Source organism: Aegilops tauschii, chromosome 7, assembly GCF_002575655.3.
Source record: "Aegilops tauschii subsp. strangulata cultivar AL8/78 chromosome 7, Aet v6.0, whole genome shotgun sequence".
Taxonomy (NCBI): Eukaryota; Viridiplantae; Streptophyta; class Magnoliopsida; order Poales; family Poaceae; genus Aegilops; species Aegilops tauschii.
The window spans coordinates 30,750,303-30,775,772 of NC_053041.3; the positions used below are offsets into that span (position 1 = coordinate 30,750,303).

The following is a 25,470-nucleotide window of genomic DNA, read 5'->3' on the forward strand; positions in this document are numbered from 1 at the left end:
GTTTTTGCCGTAACCCTCTCAACTTTCTTGCACATGCTATGTGGATGAAATGATGATACCATGCCAACTTTCAACCTTTTCAGAGTTCATTTGAAATGCTTTTCAATTTTAGGGTCTTATAGCTCAAAATAATTAGTAAATGCATGAAAAAAAACAGGCCGAAAATTAAAAATTATGCCACATACTGGGCCACCACGGCCTGAATACGATTAGAAACCCATCCATGGGCCAGGATTCAGGCCCGCAGAAGGCCCAGTAGGCCCACAGGCATGTACAGAGAGGTTAGGCCCGTAAGCCTACTTTAGAGAGGAGCTCGACAGCTCAGGCGCACCGCACCTTATAAACAGGTGCGGCTCTCTCTTAGCTAGCGAGGTGGGACTAAACTCACCACCACGCCGCTGTGCAAGGCCATTGGTCCCGGTTGGTGGCACGAACCGGGACCAATTCCACCCTTTGGTCCCTGTTGGTGCCACAAACCGGTACTAATGAGGCTGTGGCCCCACGAGCACCTTTAGTACCTGTTCGTGGCACGAACCGGTACTAGAGTTTCTTACTAGCTAAGCAGTTTTTTAGTCCCACCTCGCTAGCTGAGAGGCACTAGGAGCGGTTTATAAGCCCTGAGTGCAGAGACAATGAAGAAGAGGCGCAATGCTCACGTTGCTTAGCTTCAAGCCTTGAGGAATAAGGTAGACGGCATCGAGCTATGTGCAGTGCAGTCTACACTATTCCGAAAGGCTTGAAGCAAATCAACGCGCATTGCGCCTCTTTTTTATTTTTAATCATTAAAAGCAAAAAGAATTTTCATAAAGAACTTTTTTTGATAGAAACTTTAATAGCAGAAAGAATTATCATAAAGTAAAATAAATAAGTAATTAGAAACAAAATAAAATAAAATAAATAAGTTTTTTGTTGTAAGTAGAAACAAAACAAAATAAATCTAGCAAAAAAGAAAACAAAAAAACTAAATACAGCAAAAATAATTTTCATAAAGAACTAATGGCACTAATAGAAAGTTTATATGTTTTCTAAAACTAATGACACTAACAGACAGTTTATAATTTTGCTGACCTAAAAGCAAAAAGAATTAAAAAATAAAGCAAAAAACAAAAGAAAATAAATAATGCAAAAAACAGAACCAAAAAACTGGATTTTTTTTTAAAAAACTGCCACCTATTGGGCCACCACGGCCTGAATACGACTAGAAACCCAACCTGGGCCAGGATTCAGGCCCGCAGAAGGCCCAATAGGCCCACAGACACCACAGTGTGATATTAGGCCCGTAAGCCTGCATTTGAGAGGAGCTCGAGAGGGCAGCCGCAGTGGGGCTTATAAACCACTCCGAGCCCCTCTCAACTAGCGAGGTGGGACTAAACTTTTGGCCGCGGGCAGCGCAAGGCCTTTGGTCCCGGTTGGTGGCACCAACCGGGACCAATGCCCCCCCTTTAGTCCCGGTTGGTGCCACCAACCGGGACCAAAGGCCGCCGCTTCCCGCCCTTTGGGCTGCTGAAAAGGGACCTTTGGTCCCGGTTGGTGGCACCAACCGAGACTAAAGGGGGGGGGCATTGGTCCCGGTTGGTGCCACCAACCGGGACCAAAGGTGTGCCTATATAAGCCAACACTTGGGAAATTTTCAGATACCTTGCCAGTTGCGCCCGACGCCGCCAGGCTGCCCGTGCTCGCCGTCGCCGCCCGCTCCTCGTCGCCGTCGCCCCGCGCCCTTGCCTCGACGGGTCGCCGCCCGGTGCTCGTCGCCGTCGCCCTGCCCCGACCCGCCGCCCCGCCTCATGCTCCCCTGCTCGCGCGCGCCGCCTCGGCGCCCCGAGCCCCCTGCCCAGCCCGCGCGTGCTCGCCGGCGCCCTCGCCGCCCCCGCCCCGTCCCGCCCTCGCCGCCCCCGCCGTCGCCATCGTCCTAGCCGCCCCCGCTGCGAGAGCCGCCGCCCCGGCTTTTTATTAGTTAATTGTTTATTGATCATATATATATAATGTATATGTGTATGTATGTGGCTATATGTTTTTGTTCATATGTGGCTATATGTTTTTTTTATTTTTATTAGTTTAATTTTTTTGTTCATATGTGATGTATATGTGTATGTGGCTATAATGTATATGTGAACAAAAAAAATTGTATGTATGTAGATGTTCAAAATGTATGAATATATATGTCAAAAATGTTTTTTTGTTCATAGAAAGTTTTTTGTTCATATATAGAAAGTTTTTATATATGACAATGGATATATATTCGATATATATGAGAAATGATGATCCACATGGAAAAGTTTTATATATGCAAAAGTTACAATTTTAGAAAAGTTTTATATATCTAGCTAGGAAGGGAAGAAGAAGAAAAAGAAGGATAGGAAAGAAGAAAATAAGAAGAGGAAAGAAAGAAGAAGAGGAAAGGAAGAAGAGGAGAAATAAATAAGAAGAGGAAAAAAGAAGAAAAAGAAGAGGAGAAGAAGAAAGGAATAGAGGAGAAGAAGAAAAAATAGAAAATATTCTATTTTTTTCTTCTTCTCCTCTATTCCTTTCTTCTTCTCCTCTTTTCTTTCTTCTTTTTTTTTCTTCAACCCTCTCCTCTATTCCTTTCTTCTTCTCCTCTTTTTATTTCTTCTTCGTTTTCTTATGTTTTATCGGGTCTGTCGTCGTCGATATATACCCCTCCCGATAACTTCAACACGAGGGGGGTCGATATACCCCCTCCCCGATAACATTATTTTCCCGTGTATATATGTCGTCGTTGTCGATATAACCCCCTCCTGATAACTTCAACACGTGGGGGCGGGGTCGATATACCCCCTCCCCGATAACATTATTTTCCCGTGTATGTATGTCGTCGTTGTCGATATTACCCCCTCCCGATAACTTCAACACGAGGGGGGATAACTTCAACACGAGGGGGGGGTCGATATACCCCCTCCTCGATAACATTATTTTCCCGTGTATGTATGTCGTCGTTGTCGATATAAAACCCCCTCCCAATAACTTCAACACGTGGGGGGGGGGGGGTCGATATACCCCCTCCCCGATAACATTATTTTCCCGTGTATGTATGTCGTCGTTGTCGATATATATAACTCCCTCCCAGATAACTTCGACATGATGGACAGTCGATATGTATACCCCCTCTCGACCGTGATAACTTATACCACGGGAGCACCCCCCGGCCCTCTCGCTCGACCAAAACTCTCGAGGACACCCAAACCCTAGAAAAAAATGATGTCGGTCTCCTACCCCCTCCCGCCGCGCCCCTACCCTTGAAGTGTTGCCTAGGCCACCCCAAACCCGGAATAAGCTAGGTCTACGTTTGCACTAATATATCCACCTGCTGTCATGTTTGTGTAATAATTGCCATGTTGTAATATTTGCAGAAACAATGGAGCACGGACGAGATGAGCAAGCAGAAGAGGTGTTGGGGGACATAATCTTAGCCGGAGGTGATATCTTGTCGTATCTTAACGACAATGATGGTCTGGAAGAACAGGGTGAAGAAGCAGGCTACGGTGATCGAAGAGTGGAGGAGGAAAGACATGACGGTGACCCAATGCTGGTGCAAGAAGGAGCCCGTGGTGACGGCTCCGGTGACCGAACAGAGTCCGGCCAGGTAAATATATTAGTTAAGCCTGTGCTGACTAGCTAATTGATGCATTCATTGTTTTGTTATGTACACATATTAATTAACACTCGTCTTTCTTCTTTTTTCTAGCCCTCCGGATCGAGCACAACTGCGGTAAAGAGACGAGGCCCGAAGAGAAAGTTGCGCTCGGATGAAAGGTTTGAGATCACAGCAATCGCGCGCGACGGCCAACCGATTGAACCCCTCCGGACAAAGGATGCTTTTGCTGCTCAGTGCGGGGTTCTAGTTAGGGACAAGATCCCGATCAGCATCCACCAATGGTATAAGCCTAAGAAGGAAGACCCTGAGGTGTCTTATGTCAATGATATGCAGAAAGATGATCTTTGGACTGAGCTGAAGGCAAATTTCACCCTACCGCCAGAGGAGGATCCGGAGAAGCCAGTTATAGAGCAATTAATCAAGTCTCGTGCTCTTAAGAAGATGGCAGACCTATTCAGGAGGTGGAAGAATGAGCTGGAAACGTTTGTCAACAAAGAAGAGACACCAGAATTCATCGGCCGGTATGAGAAGATCAGAGATCACTGGCCCGCATTTGTGGCCCACAAGACATCGAAAAAGGGTAAGAAGATGTCAGCGACAAACAAGAAGAATGCTGCGAAGAAGAAGCTTCACCATCGCACGGGGTCAGGTGGCTACCTCAAAGCCCGGCCTAAGTGGGCCAAGTCTGAGAGGGATCTGCTTGATAAAGGGATCGAACCAGAGACAATGAACTGGCCAGACCGTTGCCGGACTTGGTTCTTCGGGGCTGGCGGAACCTTGGACCCTGTATCAGGGAGGTGTCGTTGGACGGACGAGCAACTTGCAATACCCGTCAAGAAGCTTAAGCACTATATCGATGCAGCGCAGCAAGGGACGTTCGTTCCAGACAGAGAGAACGACGAGCTCACAATGGCCCTCGGGAATCCTGAGCACCCTGGACGGACACGAGGCACGCCAGGCTCCGTTCCGTGGAAGGCTGGTTTTCCGGACGTGGGCGGTTACAAAACCCAGGAGAGGAGGAAAAAAGTGGAGCAGATCCAAATTCAGAAGCTGCACGAAAGGGTTCAAGCGCTAGAGGAACGAGACGGCAATCGAGATGCCGAAACTGCCCCCCAAGCTACACCGCCATCTCAGCGGAGAAGCAGCGTGGCTTCCACCGAGCTGCCTCAGCTGGAGCATGCGGCTCCTGCTAGCTACCCCGTGGATGCTATCACGGAGTCTCAACATTGCCACCTTATGGCGGAATGGCAGAACTTGAAAGTCAAGGCGGCCGTTGGCTCTGTTTTACCTACTGAACCCGGTGCAACCTACCACCGTCGGCCGATTCCAGAAGGATATGCTAGGGTGATGGTGGATGAAATAACGGAGGGATTTGAGGACCTCCAGCTTGACCACCCTACCGGTGCAGGGGAGACTCGGCTGGGTTTAGCTCTGAAGACTCCATGCCTATGGCGGAAGGAGCTCATCAAGCTTTCGAACTGGACGGCTCCGGCGAGTAAGGGCACTCCGCCTCCTCCTCCGCCTCCTCCTTCGCCTCCTCCTCCGGCGAGTGATCAGGGCACTCAGCCTCCTTCTCCGGCGCGTGGCGGCACTCCGCCTCCTTCTCCGCCAGCGCCGGCGCGCCAGAGCAGCCAGCCTCCTCCTTCTCCGCCTCGTTAGCAAGGGCGGAAGAGACCCGCCGCCGCTGCGGCTGCTCCGGCGCGTCGTAGTCCTTCTCCTCCGCCTCATAAGCAAGGAAAGAAGACAGCCGCAGCCGCTCCGTCTGCTCTATCGGCGTCTAGCAGTACAGCTGCCAGAGGTGGGAGGCAATACAGATTCGGTCCTTCTCTGAAGACTCCAGAGAAGTTACCATATGAGAGGACCAAGGAGGAGAACGCGAAGATCGTGCGAGCCGAAGTGAAGAACTTCTTTGAAGGGGTGAAAGCAAAGAAACATCCACCTCCGGAGGAGAAGGTAGATCCGGTGAAAGCAAAGCGCACTCTGGCTGCCCTGACAAAACCACCAAAGTCTCCGCCGAGAGGCAACTATGAGCGCGTTCTTGCAAAGACATAAGTCGAAGCGGAGCGGTCGGGAAGTACTGTCAGTGATAAAAGGATGAAAGAACGACGAGCTGGGAAAAAAATTGCCCAGCTCGGCGAACAAGCGAACCAATCGTGCCCCCCCGCTCAAGGTGTCAAAAGACATCGTCGCTAATGATCCGAGTATGGTGCCCGGTTATAGCAATCTTGGAGATTACCTGCCCGGCGATGTACATTATGAAATCATGGAGGTGGACGAACACAAATACCATTACGGGAAGCCTCTCGTCAAAGATGTCAGATCTCTAAGCACGATGATGCGAAGACTACATGATTGGTACATGAAAACCTGCAGAGAGTCTGATGGGATGAGTACTTTGACGCTGAGAGTTAAACCGGAGCATGACCTCGTTGGAATTGAACGGCTGAATGTTCCATTTGAGGATTTGTTTCAGTTTTACAGTCAAAAGGCCCTCGATAAAACAACGATCACTTGCTACTGTCTGTAAGTAGTACTACTTCTGTCATTAAGTCTCTCTATATAGGTCAGCTCTTTCATTGCATGTATTTATACTTATCCTCACTATATTATGCAGATTGAAGATCGCCGAATTGAAGAAAAGACAATCGGTGATATTGGGTTCATTAACACAAATCTCATAGATGCATATACGGTTGAAAAACATCCCAAAGAAGTCGATGCCAACTTGCTACAATCGTTGGTATTAAATCAAAACAAAGATATAATACTCTTTCCTTACAACTTCAAGTGAGTGTTACTGTCTTGTGCATATTCGGTTTCCCTTATTAGTCCAGGTTATGGTAATGTAATTGATGACTTATGCATGCATGCACCGCTTCCACTATATTCTCCTAGAGATTAAGCTTGAGCCGGGAGTAGTAACCGTCTTAGACTCGAGACGAAAAGATCCCCAGGACTATGCGAACATGACTCAAATGCTCAAGAAGTAAGTTAAATCGATCATTATCCACCATATCAGCAACTTTGTTCATTTCCTGATATCAAGTAATAGTTTTCTTTGTCTGGCAGGGTTTGGAGAAAATTCACCTCAAAAGCTCCGGGACTGCCGAAGAAGCTGCAATTTAATCACCCGAAAGTAAGTACTATAGTAGCATGTTCCGCGCATCTCCTAGTGATTCAAGCGGTAGTTTCATCAATACCATTTAGCATGCTTGCTTATCAGTTTGATTGACCTCTATTTCTTGTAAAGTGGTTGTGGCAGGAACCCGGGAATAATTACTGTGGATACTACGTTTGCGAGTCCATCCGCTACCATACCTGTGAGCGGGGCTACACTGAAGAACAATATGAAGTGCGTAAGCAATAATATTCACAATTTTATTTTATTACCATCATTTGTGTTGAGTTTCATTTATTCATATATATATGTATTGACCCCCTTCTTCAAATTAGATCTTTCGGATGCGGGATGAACTCCTAGCAGAAGATCGTATGCGAGGAATTCAAGAGGAATTGGCGGCATTCTTCCTTGACCACGTGATCGCTGAAAACGGGGAATACTATGTGGACCCTGTGTTCCTATAATATAATTAGGAGATTGTATTGTAAGAGATAATTATTGTATATATGTGGCCGGTAGTGTCGGATAGATATACGAGAACTTGTTGTTCGACCAATATCTCGGAGAAGGAGAGGTGGTCGATATCACTTCTCTCTGTATGCATATGTTCATGACGATCTTTTGTTTCCTTCATTTGATTACTAGCTAGCGTGTCTAGTCCTCTCCATACGTATATAGTACGTAGCGTCGACCAAGCACGGAGATAAGAGAGGACACTTCTCTCTATTAATTAGCTAGCTAACACAATATATGAAACACCTAAATTAACCCCCCAAAACCCCTAAACCACCCCCTTTCAAAAAAAAACAAAAACCTCAGCTCCTGCCAGGTGCTGACGCGTGGATGCCTATTGGTCCCGGTTGGTGGCACCAACCGGGACCAAAGGCCCTCCTGCCTGGGCTCACCGCACCGGCCACGTGGACGGCCTTTAGTCCCGGTTCGTGTAAGAACCGGGACTAAAGGGCTAGGGCATTAGTAACGACCCTTTAGTCCCGGTTCCAGAACCGGGACTAAAGGCCCTTATGAACCGGGGTAAAAGCCCCTTTTCCTACTAGTGGGTGTATACAGATCAGACTTGTTGAGTGCAACATACGCACATGCACTGACGACAGATGCGCGAGGCTCCATCTGGACTACGGCACATCTGGATTAGAGCATCTCTGGTAGTAGAACCCTTAAAAATTGATCCTTAAAACGCGTATAAAGGGCACTGTAAATCATTTTTATGGTGCGAAATTGTCCCGGATAGAGCAGACCTCGTAAATAAAACTGTATCCCACTGTAGCTCATTTTTTTTTTCTTGTATTTCCTTTCTCTCCCGTACCGGCAGAGCCCGTCTCCGGCCACAGCGTGCCTCGCCCCGGTGCCACCCGCCCGATCGTGCAATCCTTGGCGCGCCTTCCCATCTCCGATTGAGCCTGGCACCGCCCGCCGCCCCGCGCGCTCCCCGGCGTGGCCGCGCGAGCTCCCGGCCGCCGCACGCGACCCGTCCCCCTCCCCCCGCCCTTCTCCGACGTCGCCCCGCCCCGATTCAGGCCGCCGGTAGCCTGCTCCGCCCTGCCCGTGGACGGTCTCGCCTTGGCAGTGGAGGTCGAGCCAGCCGCAATTCGGACCGGCGGCGGCAAATTCCGGTATGCGGCGGCTTCTTCCGACGTGTGGCGACGAATTCCGGTGAGTTCCGGGTAGATTCCGGCCAGTAACACGGAGGCGCGTCTGCTCCGATGAGGTTTGACCGGTTTACGAGCTGAACAGTATACTGCCTTGAAAAATATACATTTGAGGTTCTCGCGGATGGATTTTCAGTGCCCTTTGAAAAGTTTAAGGGCCGAACGAGTTTTACGGGATCTGCTAGGTGCCGTTTTTTCGACCCGAACTGTAAACACCTTTTTTTTACGGGTTTGACTATTTTAAGGGGTCTGCTAGAGATGTTCTTAGATGCATGCTACTGGCAAAGTTGCGTGATGCTACTGACCATATGTGATGTGCATATTTTGCACACCAACGTAAAGACACAATTTTGCGTTTTTATGTACGCGTCAAACCCACTGGACCAAGCAATTCTCAGTGTGAGGTGAGATATTCCCCTTATTTACTTGATTTTTGCACATCACGCAACATTTTCATTATAAATATGTATTAGTTCCATGCTCTCAAGATCATTTTTTCTGTACTTTAACTAGCAAAGTGTAACAAAACAAATTTTCATGTCTCATAGAAACTAACATGAAACATAATAAAAATATAACTTCTGCCATTAGTCGTCAGGCAATATTATCAAGTATTGGTAAGACTATAGTTATTACTTCAGTCGTTCACCAATGTTCTAACCACATGCATGTATGTACCATTAACCTCAATCTATCCAACAAATTTCATTACAATGACAGCCTGATCTTATAGGTGGTGTTGGACACGTGGAACCAATCCTTCATCTTTGATATATGAGGATCTTTGTACCTCTTTTCACATCTGGAAGAGGATATCTGTAACTCTAATCACGACCGGCCTGAGAAAAAGTTGCACATCAATTAATTCAAAATTCTTAGGAATGTAATGTGGCAGAGTGTAACTTGTTTATACTAAGCACAACTAAATCATGTTACAATTCATCGTGCCTTTGTATTTTGAATGCACATACGAACAATGGGTGGTAATAGCCAGAAAGCGTTAAAATTAATATTGTTGTGCAAGAGCAAATAGAAATAATAATGACGCCGTCGCTAGTGATGGCTCGCCGGAGCGAGTCCGGCCATAGAATGGGATTTCACGGTGACGCCTCTGTGCTATTGCTGGCTAGATAGAGAAGAGACAAAGAGAGGGTGGGATGGTTTTTATTGTTGTTTCTTTCCTGGTGGTTCCACATGTAAGGAGTGCCAAGTCAGCGGTCAACACTGTCAAAAACCACTTGACTGTCAAAACCGTGAGGAGGGTTGATTTTTAGACTGCATAGTTAATTCAGGGTATATTTTGACCGGTTTTGAACTCTGGGGTTGAATTCTAGACCGGGTGTTTAGTTTAGGGTTGTAATGTGAATTTTTATCATTTTTATATGGATGCAGATATATCCAGTTTCATATCCATATTCGGATCTTAATCCTGTATCATATTTGTATTTGTATTTATTAAGTAAAAAGTAGATACAACCATTTTCATCTCCAGTTTAGTTGTGATGCAAATGCTTCGGATATGAATAGACATTTTCCTGGATACGAATATCGGAATATTTTGGATTATACACTGTCACTTTCTTAGGCAAAAGTTAATGATACTAATTGGCTAGACAATTTTAAAATGCACAGGGCCACGTACTAGTCACGAGTTGAATGCTCGAAAATATGGTTTAATGACACCACAAAAACATAAACGTAAACGCCTTCTACTTGGGTCTTTTTTTCTCTGCCAAACACCTTCTTGTTGGTCTTAAGAACACGAGGAACATTCAGATCCGAGGCGTACATTTTGAACTTACTCCAAACACTCTAGATATAGAGTACGAACGATTTTATCATACATACAAATTAACTAGACAAAAGATCACAAGCCCAGGACATGCGGCCCGAATGTCATGACATAATTCCGCATAACACCGATGCATGTTACCGACATTCAAACAGGTTCTTGGAGATACCTCGCTGAGTGCATGTCAGTCGAGTATGACCTGGAAGTTTGCAGCTTTGACAATGTATCTTCCTTTTTGGCCGGCCAACATCTGGTGTCACGGTTTCTCCAGCGCTCACCTCCGGCGAAAGCGATGGAACCTGGTTGTCATATAAGCTGGCCACTGGACGTTTTTTATTCTTCGGAGTGCCAACAGGAGTCTTACCATTGCCACGGCTGGTTTCTTTCTTCTTCTTCTTCCTAGTCTTCACTGCAACATAATCCATCCTGGACTTTGGCCTTACCGTAGCAGGCCTTCCATTGGGGTTCAATCCTTCCGGAGGAAGTAACACAGAGCTGGTGATGTTTACTGGACACTGTATGGAATTAATTAGGCTCTGTGGAGGTTCGGAAGATATCCTTCTTTTCTTGCGTACGACGGAAGTTAGCTTGGTTACCCCTTCTAGCGCATGTTCTAGGCTTGGTTTGTCGCAACTTTCACGGACCAGGTCTTCAACGGCGATACGAAGAAGATTCTTCAAGTAGCTGTTGTCATGGGGAGATGAAGCATTGTCAATCATATCCATACCCTTCGGAAATTCGCCGCATGCCCATATTGTCCAGCGTTTCATTATATTCTTTGCCGGAATCTTCAATATGTCATCACGTACTAGTACCTGCAGCATATGGGAAAATTACACTATATGTGGGATGGGTTCATCCACAGGAAGCATTTCATTTACAGTTGTTGGTAGCACTAACCTTGATAGAGTGCCTGCACAACATGCCAACGTGGTCGAACATTCCGCAATCACATGAGATGAATTGACCTGATTCCTCTATTTTAACCGTTCTTTGCTTACGTCTGGATTCGTCCACGACCTTAGATGGCGCAACACTGACGATGTAATGAGAGCCTGGTTCAACCACCGTTACCACATAGCTCCCCGACTTATGAAGCTCATCTTGGAACTTGCTGAACACAGCGCGGGTGTAAATGGATGCAGCATCGTCCTCTATAGGGTAGGAGCTTTCAAAAGAGCATGACCTCTGCAAGAGTTTACAACATAATGGCAGGATAAGCATAACTTCCAGCGAAAGGATCCAAGGTATGACATATATTTTCCCCTATGTGCTAAAGATGTTAAGTTTATAGGCTTACGTTTGCTGTCATGTGTGCTTCCCTAGCCTCTTCGCTCCTTCTGGCACCGAGAAACTTCCCGTATTGACGAACAAAAACATGCATGGGAGATGATCGTTGTATGTACTGCTTCAACATATGTGTTGAGTATAAGGATTATTAGGAAGTATATGATAGACTAGGATTTGGTCGTGCCTTGTCTTGTACTCCAAGTTGGTCTTTGTACTCCTATATATATGCCTACGAGGCTCAAACAATACAAAGAAATATTCCACCAAACCTATCTCTCCCTTCTAACATGGTATCTATCGCAAGTCGATCCTAAACCCTAGCCGCCGCCGCTTCCGCACCCGCGCGCCGCCCCCGGAGCGGTCGGTCTCCATGATCGCCGCCGGGGGCCGCGCCGCCCGTACCTAGGGTTCGTTCGCCGGCCGTGTTGGCCGGCTGCCCTAGAGAGTCTTTTTTCCCGATCCTTTGATCTGGGTTTTCTCTCTCTCGCCGGTCGCTTTAACCGGCGTCTACTTTTTTGTTTTCCGGTCTATGTGATCCGGTTTGCGTCGCCCACCGCCGCCGTCGACCCCGTGCGCCTCTACTCCAACACCGGCGCGATTGGTCGGCTTCTTCACCGACCCGGCGGCCTCGTGCATCGTCCGCGCGTCTGCCCGTCGGTCGCCCCGACTCGGCGGCCTCGCGCGTCGGTCCGCGCGTCGGCCTGCCGGTCGCCCCGACCCGGCGGCCTCGCGTCATGCGGCGGCCCTTCACCGCCGCCGTTCGCGCGACGGCCCGCCTGTCGATCTACGCCGGCCGTCACCGCCCTGCTCCGACCGGGACTCCTGCATCACCTCGACCCAGCGGCCTCGCGCCATGCGGCGGCCAATCATAGCCGCCCTGCCGCCCGCCGTCGCCGGCCTCATCGCGGACTCCGCCGCCACCCCGCCTCCACCGAGCGGCGTCCCCGACCTCGCGCGCGATCGGCTTGATCACCCGCTCGCCGCCGCGATCCGCCTCATCTACGCCGCGTGACCGACCTGGCCCGTTGGTTACGCGCGCCTCCGCAGGTCCCGTGAAGATCGTCCCCGAGTTCAGCACGCCCCTCCACCGATCGAGCAACGGGCTGCCGCTGCGTCGCCCCGTCGGGCCGCAGCGCCGCCGCCCCGTGGTTCTCCTCGCGGCTGCATCGACTCGTGCGTCGCCGCTGCGTCGCCCCTACGGACCGTAGTGCCGCGATACGCGGTCTCTACCGCCGCCCGAGGCCGTCCCCGTGGCTGCACCGCCTCGCGCGCCGCCGTTGCGTCGCCCCTTCGGGCCGCCGCGCCACGGCCCGCGGTCCCAGCCGCCGCCCCGAGGTCTTCCCGCCGTCGCCCCGACCCGCCTGCCGCCGCCGCGTCGCCCCTTGGGCCGTAGCGCCGCGGCCCGCGGTCCACTCTGCCGTCACCGCGCGTCGACCTCCCGTGGTATGCGCCGCGCCGTCTCCCTTGGCGCGGGAACGCCACCGTCCGTGCCGGTCTTCGTCACGCTGTCAGGGTTCTTCGCCTACTTCGAGCACCGCCGCCGCACTCCTAACCTAGCTGCCGCCGCCGCCGTCAGGCCGCCGCCGCCGCTCTTCTTTGGCCGCTGCCGCCGCTACCTCCGTAGCTGTCGCCGCCGCCCGTCCACCCCACTTCGTCTTCGTCCAAGCACCAGCCCGTCGCCAGCGTCGCCGTCATCTACCCCGACCACTTCGTCTACTCCGACCATCGTTGGTGACATCGGCCCCGAGCCGATGGACGCCGCAATCGTCTCGAGTTCTTCTCTGCTGGCCCCTCCGACTTCTCCGACATGGCGTACAGCTCGTGCAGGTCCCTCGTCTACGCATGCCCGGTGCTGGCAACACCGATGCGTGCCTTCATCCACGACGTGTCCCCAGGCCTGGCAAGCCTGGTCGACGCTTCGTCAACTTTGTCTTCGTCCGTCTACGCATGCCCGGTGCTGGCAACACCGGTGCGCGCCTTCGTCCACGATGTGACCCCGGGCTTGGTAAAGCCGCCGCGACGCGTCGTCAACAACATTTTTCTTCCCGGCGCACCCCTACTTCGACACCACTGCGCCCATGCTAACTCGGCACCCCTTGCGCCCGCGGCTCCACGGCGACTTCCTCGACACCGGCCACCCCGACTCGACATCGACCCCGGCATTCTTCGCACGGCTACCTCGACCACGGCTCCACCACTCACGCTCTCGGCTACCTCGACAACGGCACAAAGGGCTACCGCCTGCTTGATCAAGCTCGTTGGTTTCCACTCCAGCCACGACTCCGCGATGCGTCGACCGTTACGACTGTGGGGGGGGGGGGGGGGGGGGTGTCCGTCGGCTTGCCTTCAGATTCTTCTCCAGTCTCACCGTCTGCGTTGCTACCGTTGTGACTGCGGGGGGATGTTGAGTATAAGGATTATTAGGAAGTATAGGATAGACTAGGATTTGGTCCTGCCTTGTCTTGTACTCCAAGTTGGTCTTTGTACTCCTATATATATGCCTACGAGGCTCAAACAATACAAAGAAATATTCCACCAAACCTCTCTCTCCCTTCTAACAATATGATTGGCACTCTCGCTCCTTTGGGTGCTTGTCATCCCTGCGCAGAAAATCTCCTTGAAATACGGCTTGGCCCACATTGCTCTCTTGTCGAAAAGCCTTGTCATGTAATCATTGTTGTTGAGTTTGTATTTTTCTACCAACTTGGACCACCTGTCTTCAAACTCCTCCACACACATAATATCATTGATGAGAGGGTGAAATTGCTTCTTGAATCCAGAGAATTTGTTGTACACATGGCCGATCTTTTCTTTGGCGTCTCGCAGAACATGCCATTTGCACCAACGATGCCTTGCTTCTGGAAGCGCAGACTCGATTGCACCCTTCATTGCCTGTGCCTGGTCTGAATGAGAGGAAAGAACAGAACATGATCAATATTTGAAATGCTAATTCTGGTACTCATAATACTGTTCGAAAAGGTACGAAGACCACGAGTGTTTGTGTTGTACCTGTAAGAATAGTAACGGGTTGTTTGTTGTCCATAATGGTGACGAACGTGCTAAACACCCACTTGAATGCCACTTCGGTTTCTTCACGCATCAAGACACCTCCAAAGATAACCGACTGGAAGTGGTTGTTGACGCCAACAAATAGACCAAATGGCATGTTATATAGATTTGTTTTGTAAGTTGTGTCGAAAGTGACCACGTCTCCAAAGTGCACATAATCCTGACGGTTCTTGCCGGTACACCACAACATCGATCGGACTCGTCCCTCTGCATCCACATCAACCTCCACCTTCAAGTTGTTGTCCTGAGCCTTCATCTCTTGCAGGAGACTCATTGTTTTGGACAGGTCATCTTTTATAGTTTCCTGGGAGTACCTGGAGCACAATGTACGCAGCAACTGCTTGCGGTATGGCACAGCTTGCGGACCAGCTCCAAGTCCGCCCAGTATGTTATAGACCTTAGTTATACTGATGTTATTCTCACGGAGATTTTTTATGAAATCCTGTGATATTGCGTCAATATGATTGTGCGAATTCCACTGCATCTTCGCATCATATCCCAATGACAACCGATGGTTGTGTTCTTTGACGAATGCACTCACATACCAGCCATGGTCCTTTGTACGAAGCAATTTGATCATTGCCTTGCAATCAGTTTTGCATGATGATGCGTTTTCCTTTCTCGCCTTGTCCTGAAAGTTCAAAACATATCATAATATGTGATTTGTCATGGTCACAGGAATGTGAATTTGATCTACATAATTTTGCAAGAAAACTACGAAGAAAAGTCATGAATGAGTACCGCGCACTGGCAGACTAGCTCGTGCATGCTCCTATAGTTGTTTGTGTTAGTTCTGCTCTTCCCATGACGAATACCGAATCCACATTCCCATGAGTACAGATTATAAAATTCGTATGCTTCTTGGCTGGAGTCAAATGTTGTTCCAACAGTAGGCTCGAATATTTCTGCTCCCTTACGGTCTTTGAATTGATACAGGCGTTGCTCTATTGCCGACATTTTAGAGGGCGCCCTACGGCACTCTGGGCCATGCTTGCCTCTGTTCCTGAAGGACATGGTAAGAGATATGCTGAATGGGTCATGAGTAGCATAGCTAGATTCATTATACGAATTTCACATGATGAACGGGGTAACTTCTACAAAGAGGAAACGAAAATTTCATCCCCCGGACCAGCTAGTGCACAAATCTAAAGACCGCATATAAAGATAGCACCAAAGAGAAATGCCAAGGCGATTGTATGAAACATAGGTATTCAGAAAAGGGATTCATGAGATGGATTGGACTTGCACACCTCCGTTTCCAGCCGCCGTTGAGGATTAAATCTGAACCTCCTGGATTGGGAGGAGCGCAGTCCGACGAATCTAAATTAGGCGTGGGCTCAATGTCGACAGCATCGTAACGCGGCAGTTCCGTGCTGAATCACACCAGAAAATCGGGCCATCACAAATTTGGAGTCCAGATGGGGAGTTATATGCTGATTGCATGGACGTATGAGATGTGGTGAATAAAGTTACCTTGGGTCACTGCAATCAGGGGGAATGTTTAGATCAAGCGCCTTTAGAACACGATATGTACCCTCGTTTGCGCGGTGGGCAGGGCTTCTTCCTCCGTCCGTGTTCAGTGATGCAAAACTGATGGGACGAAGGTTGGATCAGCAGGTTATGAACAGATGGGGCAACAGCGGTGAAAGGTGAAGTGGAAGAAATTGCACGGCAGAAGTGAATCGTAGTTCTGCGCCCAAACCTTAATTGTAGGGAGCTGAATCCATCGCCCTGCTCGTAGTCCATCGTCATTGAAGGCCTTCTTCCATCGCCCTGCTCGGAGTCAATCGCCATTGAAGGCCTTCTTCCCTCTCCCTGCTCGGAGTCCATCGCCATGGAAGGCCTTATTTCTCTAACGATGGAAATCTGCCCATGGGCCTGGTCGCTAAGCATTCCTTATTTGTCTACAGAATCTGATTCAATTTGTGTGGGCGGTGCGGGCTGCGTGTTGTCACTTCTGTGCCCGGCATCTATGTCGCCAGAAAAAAACAAACGCATCGCAGGCCTAGCCTATGGCCTGTGGTCGTTCACGCGCAAGACCCATCAAGCCTGACTAACACCCGCACGCTACTGATAATGGCAAATATTAGCTACCGTGAGCCGACGTGCATCTCGAGACATACCACGGGAGTGGACGCACCAGATAACAGGACTCCTACGCCTATGCTGTGTAAATCCGCGTTCTGCTCCGCCGTCACATCAAGACCGTTCAGCATGGGCGGCCATGAGCCCATGAGTGGTGTATCATATGCTACCCAAACGTCAATGAGAAAAAGTCCAAGGGCTGTATCTCCCTTCACCTTCTCCGGCATCGTAAGATTGGCCATGCCACGGCAACATACAAGACAGGCATACTCGACAAGGGCCTCAGGTCATTCCTGCACTCAAATCTCCACACGAGGCCTCAAGCCATTCCTGCACTCATATCTCTACACGAGGCCTCAAGCCATTCCTGCACTCAAATCTCCACACAAGGCTACCGCTTCATGAACGCTTGGCGCCTCATGTACTCCCTTGCTTCGAGCTTGGATAAATTCCTGAAACTCCAAGATATGAACAAGGAGAAGCACCTCAAGGACGATTGTCTATCCATCCTCTGCGACATCATGACGACCTCGGACTTCACACTAACGACTACGATGTTTTAAATTTTCTCTGACGGATTGGCTGTGAAATCCGAGGTCAACGGCGATGTCGTAGAGGATGCAGCTCATTGAACTGGATGTTTTATACTTATTGAACTGAACACTTGGAACATCACTTTTTGAAAAGAATACTTAGCACATGATGCTGAGATCATTGCGATAAGCCGCCAACCATACTTATCATATGAGAAAATGAGTCGACGAGGATGGATTTGAGTCGAAGCAGACTAGCGCAGCTTGATAGTGCTACACAATACAAGGCTCAGGCTCAGCTTGAGCTTTTTTGCTGCATTGATTTGCAAGACTGAGGATAGAAGGCACCAGCGAGCAGCAGGCAAAATAACCACACATGATCCATGGATGCAGATCGTGGGCAAAGAAAATCCTAAACAATAATTAACTAGCAGCTGTAATACTAGACATATATCAAAATTACCATGCTAATCATAACCTGATCATTAACCATCTTGAGTGACAAGCAATCGACAAACAGAATAATGGTTCAAGGAGGTTCAGGTAGGTCTAAAGTTCTATAATACTGCATAGGCAAAAGGCACATTAAGATAAAACATGGCCACCAGGATCGCTACATAGCCGCAACAAGTAGGACATAAGGATTTCAATCTTCAAAGTACCAACATAGACCTTGAGTCACCATGCATCAGCATCGGCAAAAGACACCACCACCATCAATCTCACCAGGTCTCCAAGTAATCCTACAAAAACAAGATAAACAAGTGCACATCATTCATCAGTATAGCGCATTGCAAGCCTAAGTCAAGTCTAGCATCTGATCGTAAAACATGTAAATATGAGGCCAATTAAAAATCTATGAATGGATGGCTTTCATGCATCCGAAATGTAAATATGAAGCCACAAAAAGATCATCTCAGGTGCATTCTTCAAAGTTTGGAGATGCAATGTTATAGAAAACTAGCGAGCCAACGGAATCAACATTTATACTATCGTAACAAATGTGCAGGTTCATGACCAGTTATGCAAACCATCCACCTTCTGAATTTATATATAACCTTCAGTTCACGGCGTTACCTATTATGCTTTCGCAACAGATGCAGGCAATGTTTGGCCACCTCCAGCCTTCACATCACATCCTTCAGAGCTTGCGGTAGACAAAGCTTGATCTTTTGAACAGGGACCCTAAAGAATTTACAGATTACTATATAAGTGAACAGCCCAAAACTAGTACAGTGTCCCTGCTTCAAATTAAATTACACAGATCCACCGATGTTGCCTCAATTGAACATATACTGTGGTAAGCAGTCAACAGAATGTTGAGCCCAACATCAAGTATATGAACATATGCTTATTAGAACAGTAATGCTGAAGGGTGTAAGGGTTTCCATTTTTGAATTAAGCAGTTATACAGCCTACGGAACATCATTTACATATATCTATAAATCTTTCATGAATGGTTGTCTTGACATGTCTGATTCTGAATTTCTGCTTGAGGGAAATCAAGTGCTTCATCCGTTAAACAAAGAATAACATTTTCTTGCGGGGAAAACAAAGAATAACATAACAAGCCATATACGGTGCCACAAGGGTATGATATATCATAAGTGCACACTATCATCATAGAACTGCCTCAGCAATATATAGCACGGTCAAAGAGTTTAGACTTTATGCTGGTTCAGTATTTTCAAAGTGAGATAGAATTGCAAATGGAAATCATATACAGTAAGAGTGGATGGCAGATTCCTACAACAACCCATTAATTCAGTGATCTCAAGTAAATAAAAACTAGATACTAAAATACAGATTTCAAACATAGAAAGAAACTCATTTTCTCACAATATGAATGGGCTCACCTTATCCTGTAGTATCAAAGAAGGAGGCCACGCCATGATGTAGGGATAAATTGGCTTGTGATAATCTTCACAGATCATTTTCAGCTCTGCTGTTTCGAGACAAAAGGATAGCAACAACCGAGGAGCCTCGGTACACCCGTCATACTCAGTACGCAGGTATACGATTCCATCGATAACATCCATAAGCCGCACACTGATAAATTCATCATCTCCTTTTGAGAACTTAACGAACTCGCGAATCGCTTTCAAGGGAAATGTGTGGTCGAGTACCCAGTAATTGAGACCATCGTCAAAATACCCGTCTTCGCGTCGCCAGAAATAAACATTAAGCGAGCAATCACCCCACAAACCCGGGGAAACGATACAGGGCCTCCTTTCCTTGGTATTACCAAACACAAAAGCACAATTACGGCCATCTTGCTCTGCCAAGAGCGGTGGCAGATCCATTTTAGTGAACTGCAGCGTCGCGGTATCAAGCACGGTGATGTACGGTTTCCCATAATGGGTCCAATAGACGGAGCCATTCACCATCTTGCCGGTGACCCCTATCGCAGTGCCAGGGAACTCCCGGCACTTGGACTTGATGCTGCTGTCCGAGGAGATGATGCGGACGAACGCCTTCACCTGAAACAAGTTGAAATCGTAGCACACCACACGGGGTGGTGTGCCGGGGTCCTCTTGGTCTTGGGAGGAGATAATGTGGAACTCAAAGTAAGTGGCGTCGGAGAAGAGGCGGGGCGGCGAGGGGTAGAGATGGAGTGCCCGGGTGAGAGGGTTGTAGGCAGCTATCTGCTTGGCACTCCGGTTGAAGAGGACCACGTAGCCGTCGCAGCATCGGTCAACCTCCCACACGGGTGAGGCACCTTCTTCTTCTTCTTGGTCCTCCTCTTCATCCTCGTTCTCATCTTCTTCATTGGTGTCCTCTTCCATGTTCTCCTCCTTGCTGCTCTCTTCTTCTTGGTCGTCCTCCTCCTCCTCTTCATCCTCGCTGTTCTCATCTTCTCCATTGGTGTCCTCCTCCATGTTGTTCTCTTCGTCGTTCTCATCTTCTACGTCGCTGTCCTCATCCTCGTCTGGGAGTGGGAGGCCGGTGAGGTCGAAATCGCCGCCGCTCACAGCGGCAGCGAAGTCCCGGTCGGTGGGGAGGTGGTGGGCTTCGAAAGAAGAGTCCTCGGGCTGGAAGCCGACGATGAATCCTTTCGTCAAGCGTTGGATGAAGAATCCGACAAAGGGAGACGGGTGGAGAGCCCGGAAGCTGCGGCGGAAGGCGGGGGACGAACGGACCGCGGAGAGGAAGGTGCGGCAGGAGAGGGCGGCACGGACGAGGCTGGGGAGGCAGGGGAGGCGGAGGAACACCTCGCGGAGAAGGTCGTCGTCGAGATCGAGCACGGTGGTCGGGGATTTCGCCGGCGGCGGTGGCGGCATCGCTCGCGACCTAGGTTTTCTTTTTCTGAGGGAGAGCTCCAGCCCTGGGTAGTGTAGCGGGGGAAGCCGGATGAATGGGGCCATTGGGGTTGTCTCTCGCGTGTCGTTTGTTTTATCCCGCGGATAAGGCCCAGGCCTGTCGGCGACCTTGCGTGGGCCGCACTGATCAAGGCTATAGCGCAGCAGGACACCGGCCCAGAGTGCATCATCGCAGTTGAAAATAGTATTTTCTCGATCAATGGAAAAGTGTGTGCGTTGGCGAGGCCATTGAGCTGTTCCCAAACTTTCTCGACCATGTTGAAGTTTTCCAAACATATGTACAATGCCTATGTCCTTAATGTCTTTAGCTGCCCGACTGCATTGTCGTTATGCCAAACCACTAGTAACGATGGGCTGGACGTTTCAACATCTTTAGTTTTTTTTTTTGGATTGTTGTTTTTTTTTTTTGTTATTTCTAGAGAAATTTCCAATCTATTTATCAATCATGGCAGTACTGAATACACTAGAGGTAATAAAAATTACAGTCAGGTCCATGGACCATCTAGCAACGACTACAAACACTGGAACAAGCCGAAGGCGCCCCACCGTCATCGCCCCTCCCTCTCTGGAGCCAGGCAAACGTTTTTGTAGTAGACAATCGGGAAGTCATCATGCTAAGGCACCAAAGGACCAGTGCACCAGAACATCATCCATGCCGATGAAGAGAGTTGTAGATCGGAAAGATCAAATATGTAAGCATACGAAGAAAGAAAGACAAAAACTAAACCAAAATAGATCCATCGAAGACAAGCACCAACCGAATCAGGCCAGATTTGATGGAGACACACCCCCACACATCCTCCGACGACGCTATTCGCATCATCGGGGCGGGGATAGGAGGTGCGAGACATTATTCCTATTGAGGGACATCGCCATCGCCACACAGCCCCAACCAAAACATTAAACCTAACAAAAACGAGAATGGAGACATTCCTCCGACAGGGGGGGGGGGGGGGGGGGGATCCTCCGCACCTCCATGGCCCAAAGGCCATCGGATGTGGGGTGGATTGGAGGAAGGAGACTATTCTTATGGAGAATGAAATACAACCTCTTGAGGAGATGGATTGCTGCTTACAGTATTACTTATGATGTTCTTGTTCAAAGTCCTCTCCGGGAACCTGAGGCCTCATATATAGCGTATTCAATATCTTGATAGTCTGTAATAATTTGGGCCCTACATTATATTTATAGTCTATAATCGAAGGGTGTCGTGCAACTTAGTGAGCTTATGTTCTTATCGCCATAATCCCGGTGATTTCTATCCCCTTTTCAAGGCCATGATATTCTGTTCTTTGCCATTAATGACGGCCTTTTTTAGGACCATTAATCGTTGTCTTTGAACTAAAGATCTAATGAAAATCTCCTTTTCATTCCCATATGTCCTCACTTTTAGTTTTTCTCGGTTTCGTAGAGGAGTTCAACTTGGCAACAATGGCATCATGTATTTTGGGTCAATTTGTTTGACATCCTCAGCTTTGTGCCTCTGATAAACTTGTGCATGGACTGAGGCTAAAACAACATCCATTTTCTACGTAGCTGGCCAGGATTGCCTATGATAGAAGTGTTTTGTTTGTGGCTTGGCCTAGTATAACATCCAACCAACATCGTACATGTGTTTAATATTTTATTAGCATTCTCGGGTTGTTGTCGTACACCCCATGTGTCCCATTTCCAAAGCCTAGGACAGGCTAACCACATGACATGTTTGTTGAGCCACTACTATAGAACTACTTTTAAATATGACATTATTAGTGGCAGGGAAGCACACCTACCAGTGGTAAACCTGCCACTTACTGGTGGCGGGCAAGACTCTGCGTTGCCCGCCACAGGTAATATCAACCTACACTAGATGTGGGCTAAACTTATCGGTGGTGGGTGTTTTACCATGTGTGTCACTGATACTTCACATACCAGTCATGGGCTTCACTCTGCAACATGGTAATGTGGGCCTAGATTAGACATGTACTCAAACTATGAGTGGCGAGTGCAGCCATCGCTGTTGGCCACTCAAGCATGAACCGTCAAAGGATCGATATGCCAATGCAATTGTACATGATTACTAGATCGTCGAAGGCGCGCGTTGCCGCGCCCATCTGTTTTGGCAATAGGTTGATAGGAATTTCCATAAATATAAGGTGACAAAGGGTAAACACAATTGAAACATGATGTATTGAAAATGATAAAATAGTCTAAAAAAAGTTGTTTGGCAGAAGTTTTCTTTTGTCTTGAAATGGACAGTAGTAAGTATAACCACAAAGAGGAAAAATACTAAGCTGGACATGTTATACACATTTTTGTTTCATGTATACAATATATGTATAGCCATTTCTATCTTATGGCTAGTTTGAGATGAAAATGTTTTTTTTTTATGTAATAGACTCTTGCTTCAACTTATACTCATCACTGGACTACTATGAGTATACTCGAAAACACGCCTATAAATTAATAGCCTTGATCAAGGAGCACGGCTAACCTTCACTTAATGGAATAATCGCATTAACCTAAAGGAAACCAAGAGTAATATAACTTCAGGAAATGGCGAAACATCAATGCATGGATTAACTCAGCCAAATCCACTGGATGGAAGCTATGCTTTTTGTGAGTGATGCGGTACATACTTCATGACATGTCAAATAATTGTTAAATCTAAGATTCAAACTTGAATTGCTTTGTAAGAAGAATATAACACACGTACGCATCTCCGATGAATGATCATCATAATATTTTCCACACTGAAAGAAAAACACACACCTTAAAAAAACATGATTATTCTTGTATCAGAAAACCAAATGTTTATATAAATGTTCACCTTTGGTTGCTGAAGTCTTCTTGGATTGACTCCCATCTTTTCCTATGTATAGCAACTTGCAACAGTCACTGCGGAAATGTGTACAGTGTATCCGATAAAATCATTTGTAGACAAAATAAAAATAACTTATTAAATAGAGTACACAACTTACATGGAATTAAAATGCAAGAAGGTGCATAAATAAAGTATCCAATATGCGCAGGAGTTCATGCAATGTTTTAGAGGTAAATCTTAACTGAAATGAGAATAATAAGCATCACTTGACCTGTTGGCAGATCAAAACCTATATTATCTTCCTTTCGCTCCTACTTGGATTGGTATTTAGTTCAACGCCTACAAAGCTACAGGCTACTGTACTTCCGCAGAAATTCATAAGCCCCTGAAAATTAAGAAAACATGCATGTGATGTGAGCGTATACATGTAGTAGCTTCTGAAGAGCACTCTTTTTGTAAGAAAGCTTCTGTTTAACCTATGGTTTTCTAAATTTCTAATAAGAGGTAGACATGATATTTACTTAAGAGTAAATAAAAAATGGTAACCCTATTTTGAGCTTAAACTATGAGTATGACTTATGATTAAGTGTTCTCACTTGACTCCTTAGTCAATATACTCTAACATAGGTGACTTTGTCACCGCCTATTTCTAGATGAAGTTCTCTAGTGTTTCTATGAGTTTTTGCATTTGTCCATTGCATATTTATTCCCCTTCTTCTATCAAAAAAAATCTTCATCTAGATTTTCTTTTATCTGTTTAGTTCTGCATTTTCTGCATCTAAATCATCGCAAATCCTTCAGTTAATTCCTTGCAAATCCTTGTGAGATATTATTTGCCTAGTGAGCTGAGGTGACAAGTGTTCTCTCTGTGTTGAACTCGGTCACATCGATCTGTTGTTTTCGGTCAAACCTAAACAATTCGGTACCACCAAAGACTACAACTCAGTGTCACCGATTTCACTGCAGAGATGACAATTTGCCATTTGTTCCTGTAGTTTTATTCCAGCTCCACTCAATGATTCTTGTCCTCTACCAGCATCCCATTCTATATGTTGCTTTGCTCTGTGACTCAAGGACCAAACCTAGTTTGACTCACACTCCAGAAGATCCCTTGTTGGAAATTGATGTCATAGGGGGAGAGAGAGATCACATCAAAGCTAATCACTTCAACAGGGGAGAGAATTCTTCACCAGGGGAAAGAGAAATCACATCAAAGGCCCCAGATGCTTGGTATTCAAAGAGGAGAGAAGTCACATGTCTTCAGAGGGGAAAAGACATGTTCATGTTTGCTTGTTTGAGTGCATTTGCTCTGATTTTCTTTGGTCTGATTTTCTGTTCCCTATCTTCTCCCAGTATCCCATACAAGATTCAGGGGGTGCAAGACATCTAAGGGAAGGAAATCTTTGAATTCATTGTGTATCTTTACCTTTTGGGGACATGTCTATATCCAGTAGAGTATTTAGTACTCATATTCTACATGTCATCCCAATCTTGGTACTCTTGTGGTTTGCTGTTCTTGCTCTACTTAGTAGATGTTTCTGTGTTATCTAACCTTGTTTACTCAGGTTCATCTCTTTCAAAGCCAGCTCAAGACCACAAGGTAAGTATATGCATCACACTCATGTGCATGAGGATTTCTTGCTGATGTACATACTGTTTGCAAGAAGGACTCATGAGCATGAAGGTACATTTCCCATACTCACACCATTTGCTCTGATGCATATAGCCAAGATACATGTAACTCATGGCTTACTCTGTCATGCTTATGCATTCACCTGCTCCTATACTCCATATTTACATGATTGCATACATGTAGGGGGAGCCTATGCATGTTACATGTCCTTCCAAAGCTTTAGTTGTTATTCTTCATATCTTTATCTAAAGCTTTGATGCATGTTGTCATCAATTACCAAAAAGGGGGAGATTGAAAGCACAAGTGCTCCCTGGGTTATTTCGGTAATTAATGTCAACATATCTCTTGTTGGACTAATGTTTTCATCTAGTATGTTTCAGATAAGTTCAACAAAGGAGTGGCATGGACTAAAGGATGTGGAACCCCCTCAAGATGACGAGGACAAAGGATTGGCTCAAGCTCAAAGCTCAGGACTCTACATTTTCTATTTTAGTGATCCAAGATCACATTGAGTCCATAGGAAAGCCAATACTATTAAAAGGGG

The 25,470-nt window shown here is 47.3% G+C and overlaps 2 protein-coding genes across 2 annotated transcripts; both read right to left on the reverse strand.

Moving 5' to 3' along the window:
- Window positions 1-9,060: 9,060 nt before the first annotated feature.
- Window positions 9,061-16,479, reverse strand: LOC109737032 (protein FAR1-RELATED SEQUENCE 5). The gene is made up of 10 exons (XM_045230739.2): window positions 16,255-16,479; window positions 16,026-16,142; window positions 15,803-15,925; window positions 15,294-15,555; window positions 14,493-15,183; window positions 14,048-14,386; window positions 11,494-11,612; window positions 11,094-11,381; window positions 10,393-11,008; window positions 9,061-9,240 (listed from the first exon to the last, which is right to left on the reverse strand). The coding sequence occupies exons 1-10, from the start codon at window positions 16,443-16,445 to the stop codon at window positions 9,230-9,232; spliced, it is 2,757 nt and encodes a 918-aa protein (XP_045086674.1). The 5' UTR covers window positions 16,446-16,479; the 3' UTR covers window positions 9,061-9,229.
- Window positions 16,480-17,567: 1,088 nt separating this feature from the next.
- On the reverse strand, window positions 17,568-20,459 carry LOC120968293 (uncharacterized). Its single transcript, XM_045230609.2, has 3 exons — window positions 19,027-20,459; window positions 18,248-18,355; window positions 17,568-17,913 (listed from the first exon to the last, which is right to left on the reverse strand). Exons 1-2 carry the CDS (start codon window positions 20,449-20,451, stop codon window positions 18,251-18,253), a joined length of 1,530 nt encoding a protein of 509 aa, XP_045086544.2. The 5' UTR covers window positions 20,452-20,459; the 3' UTR covers window positions 17,568-17,913; window positions 18,248-18,250.
- Between the last annotated feature and the right edge of the window lie 5,011 nt (window positions 20,460-25,470).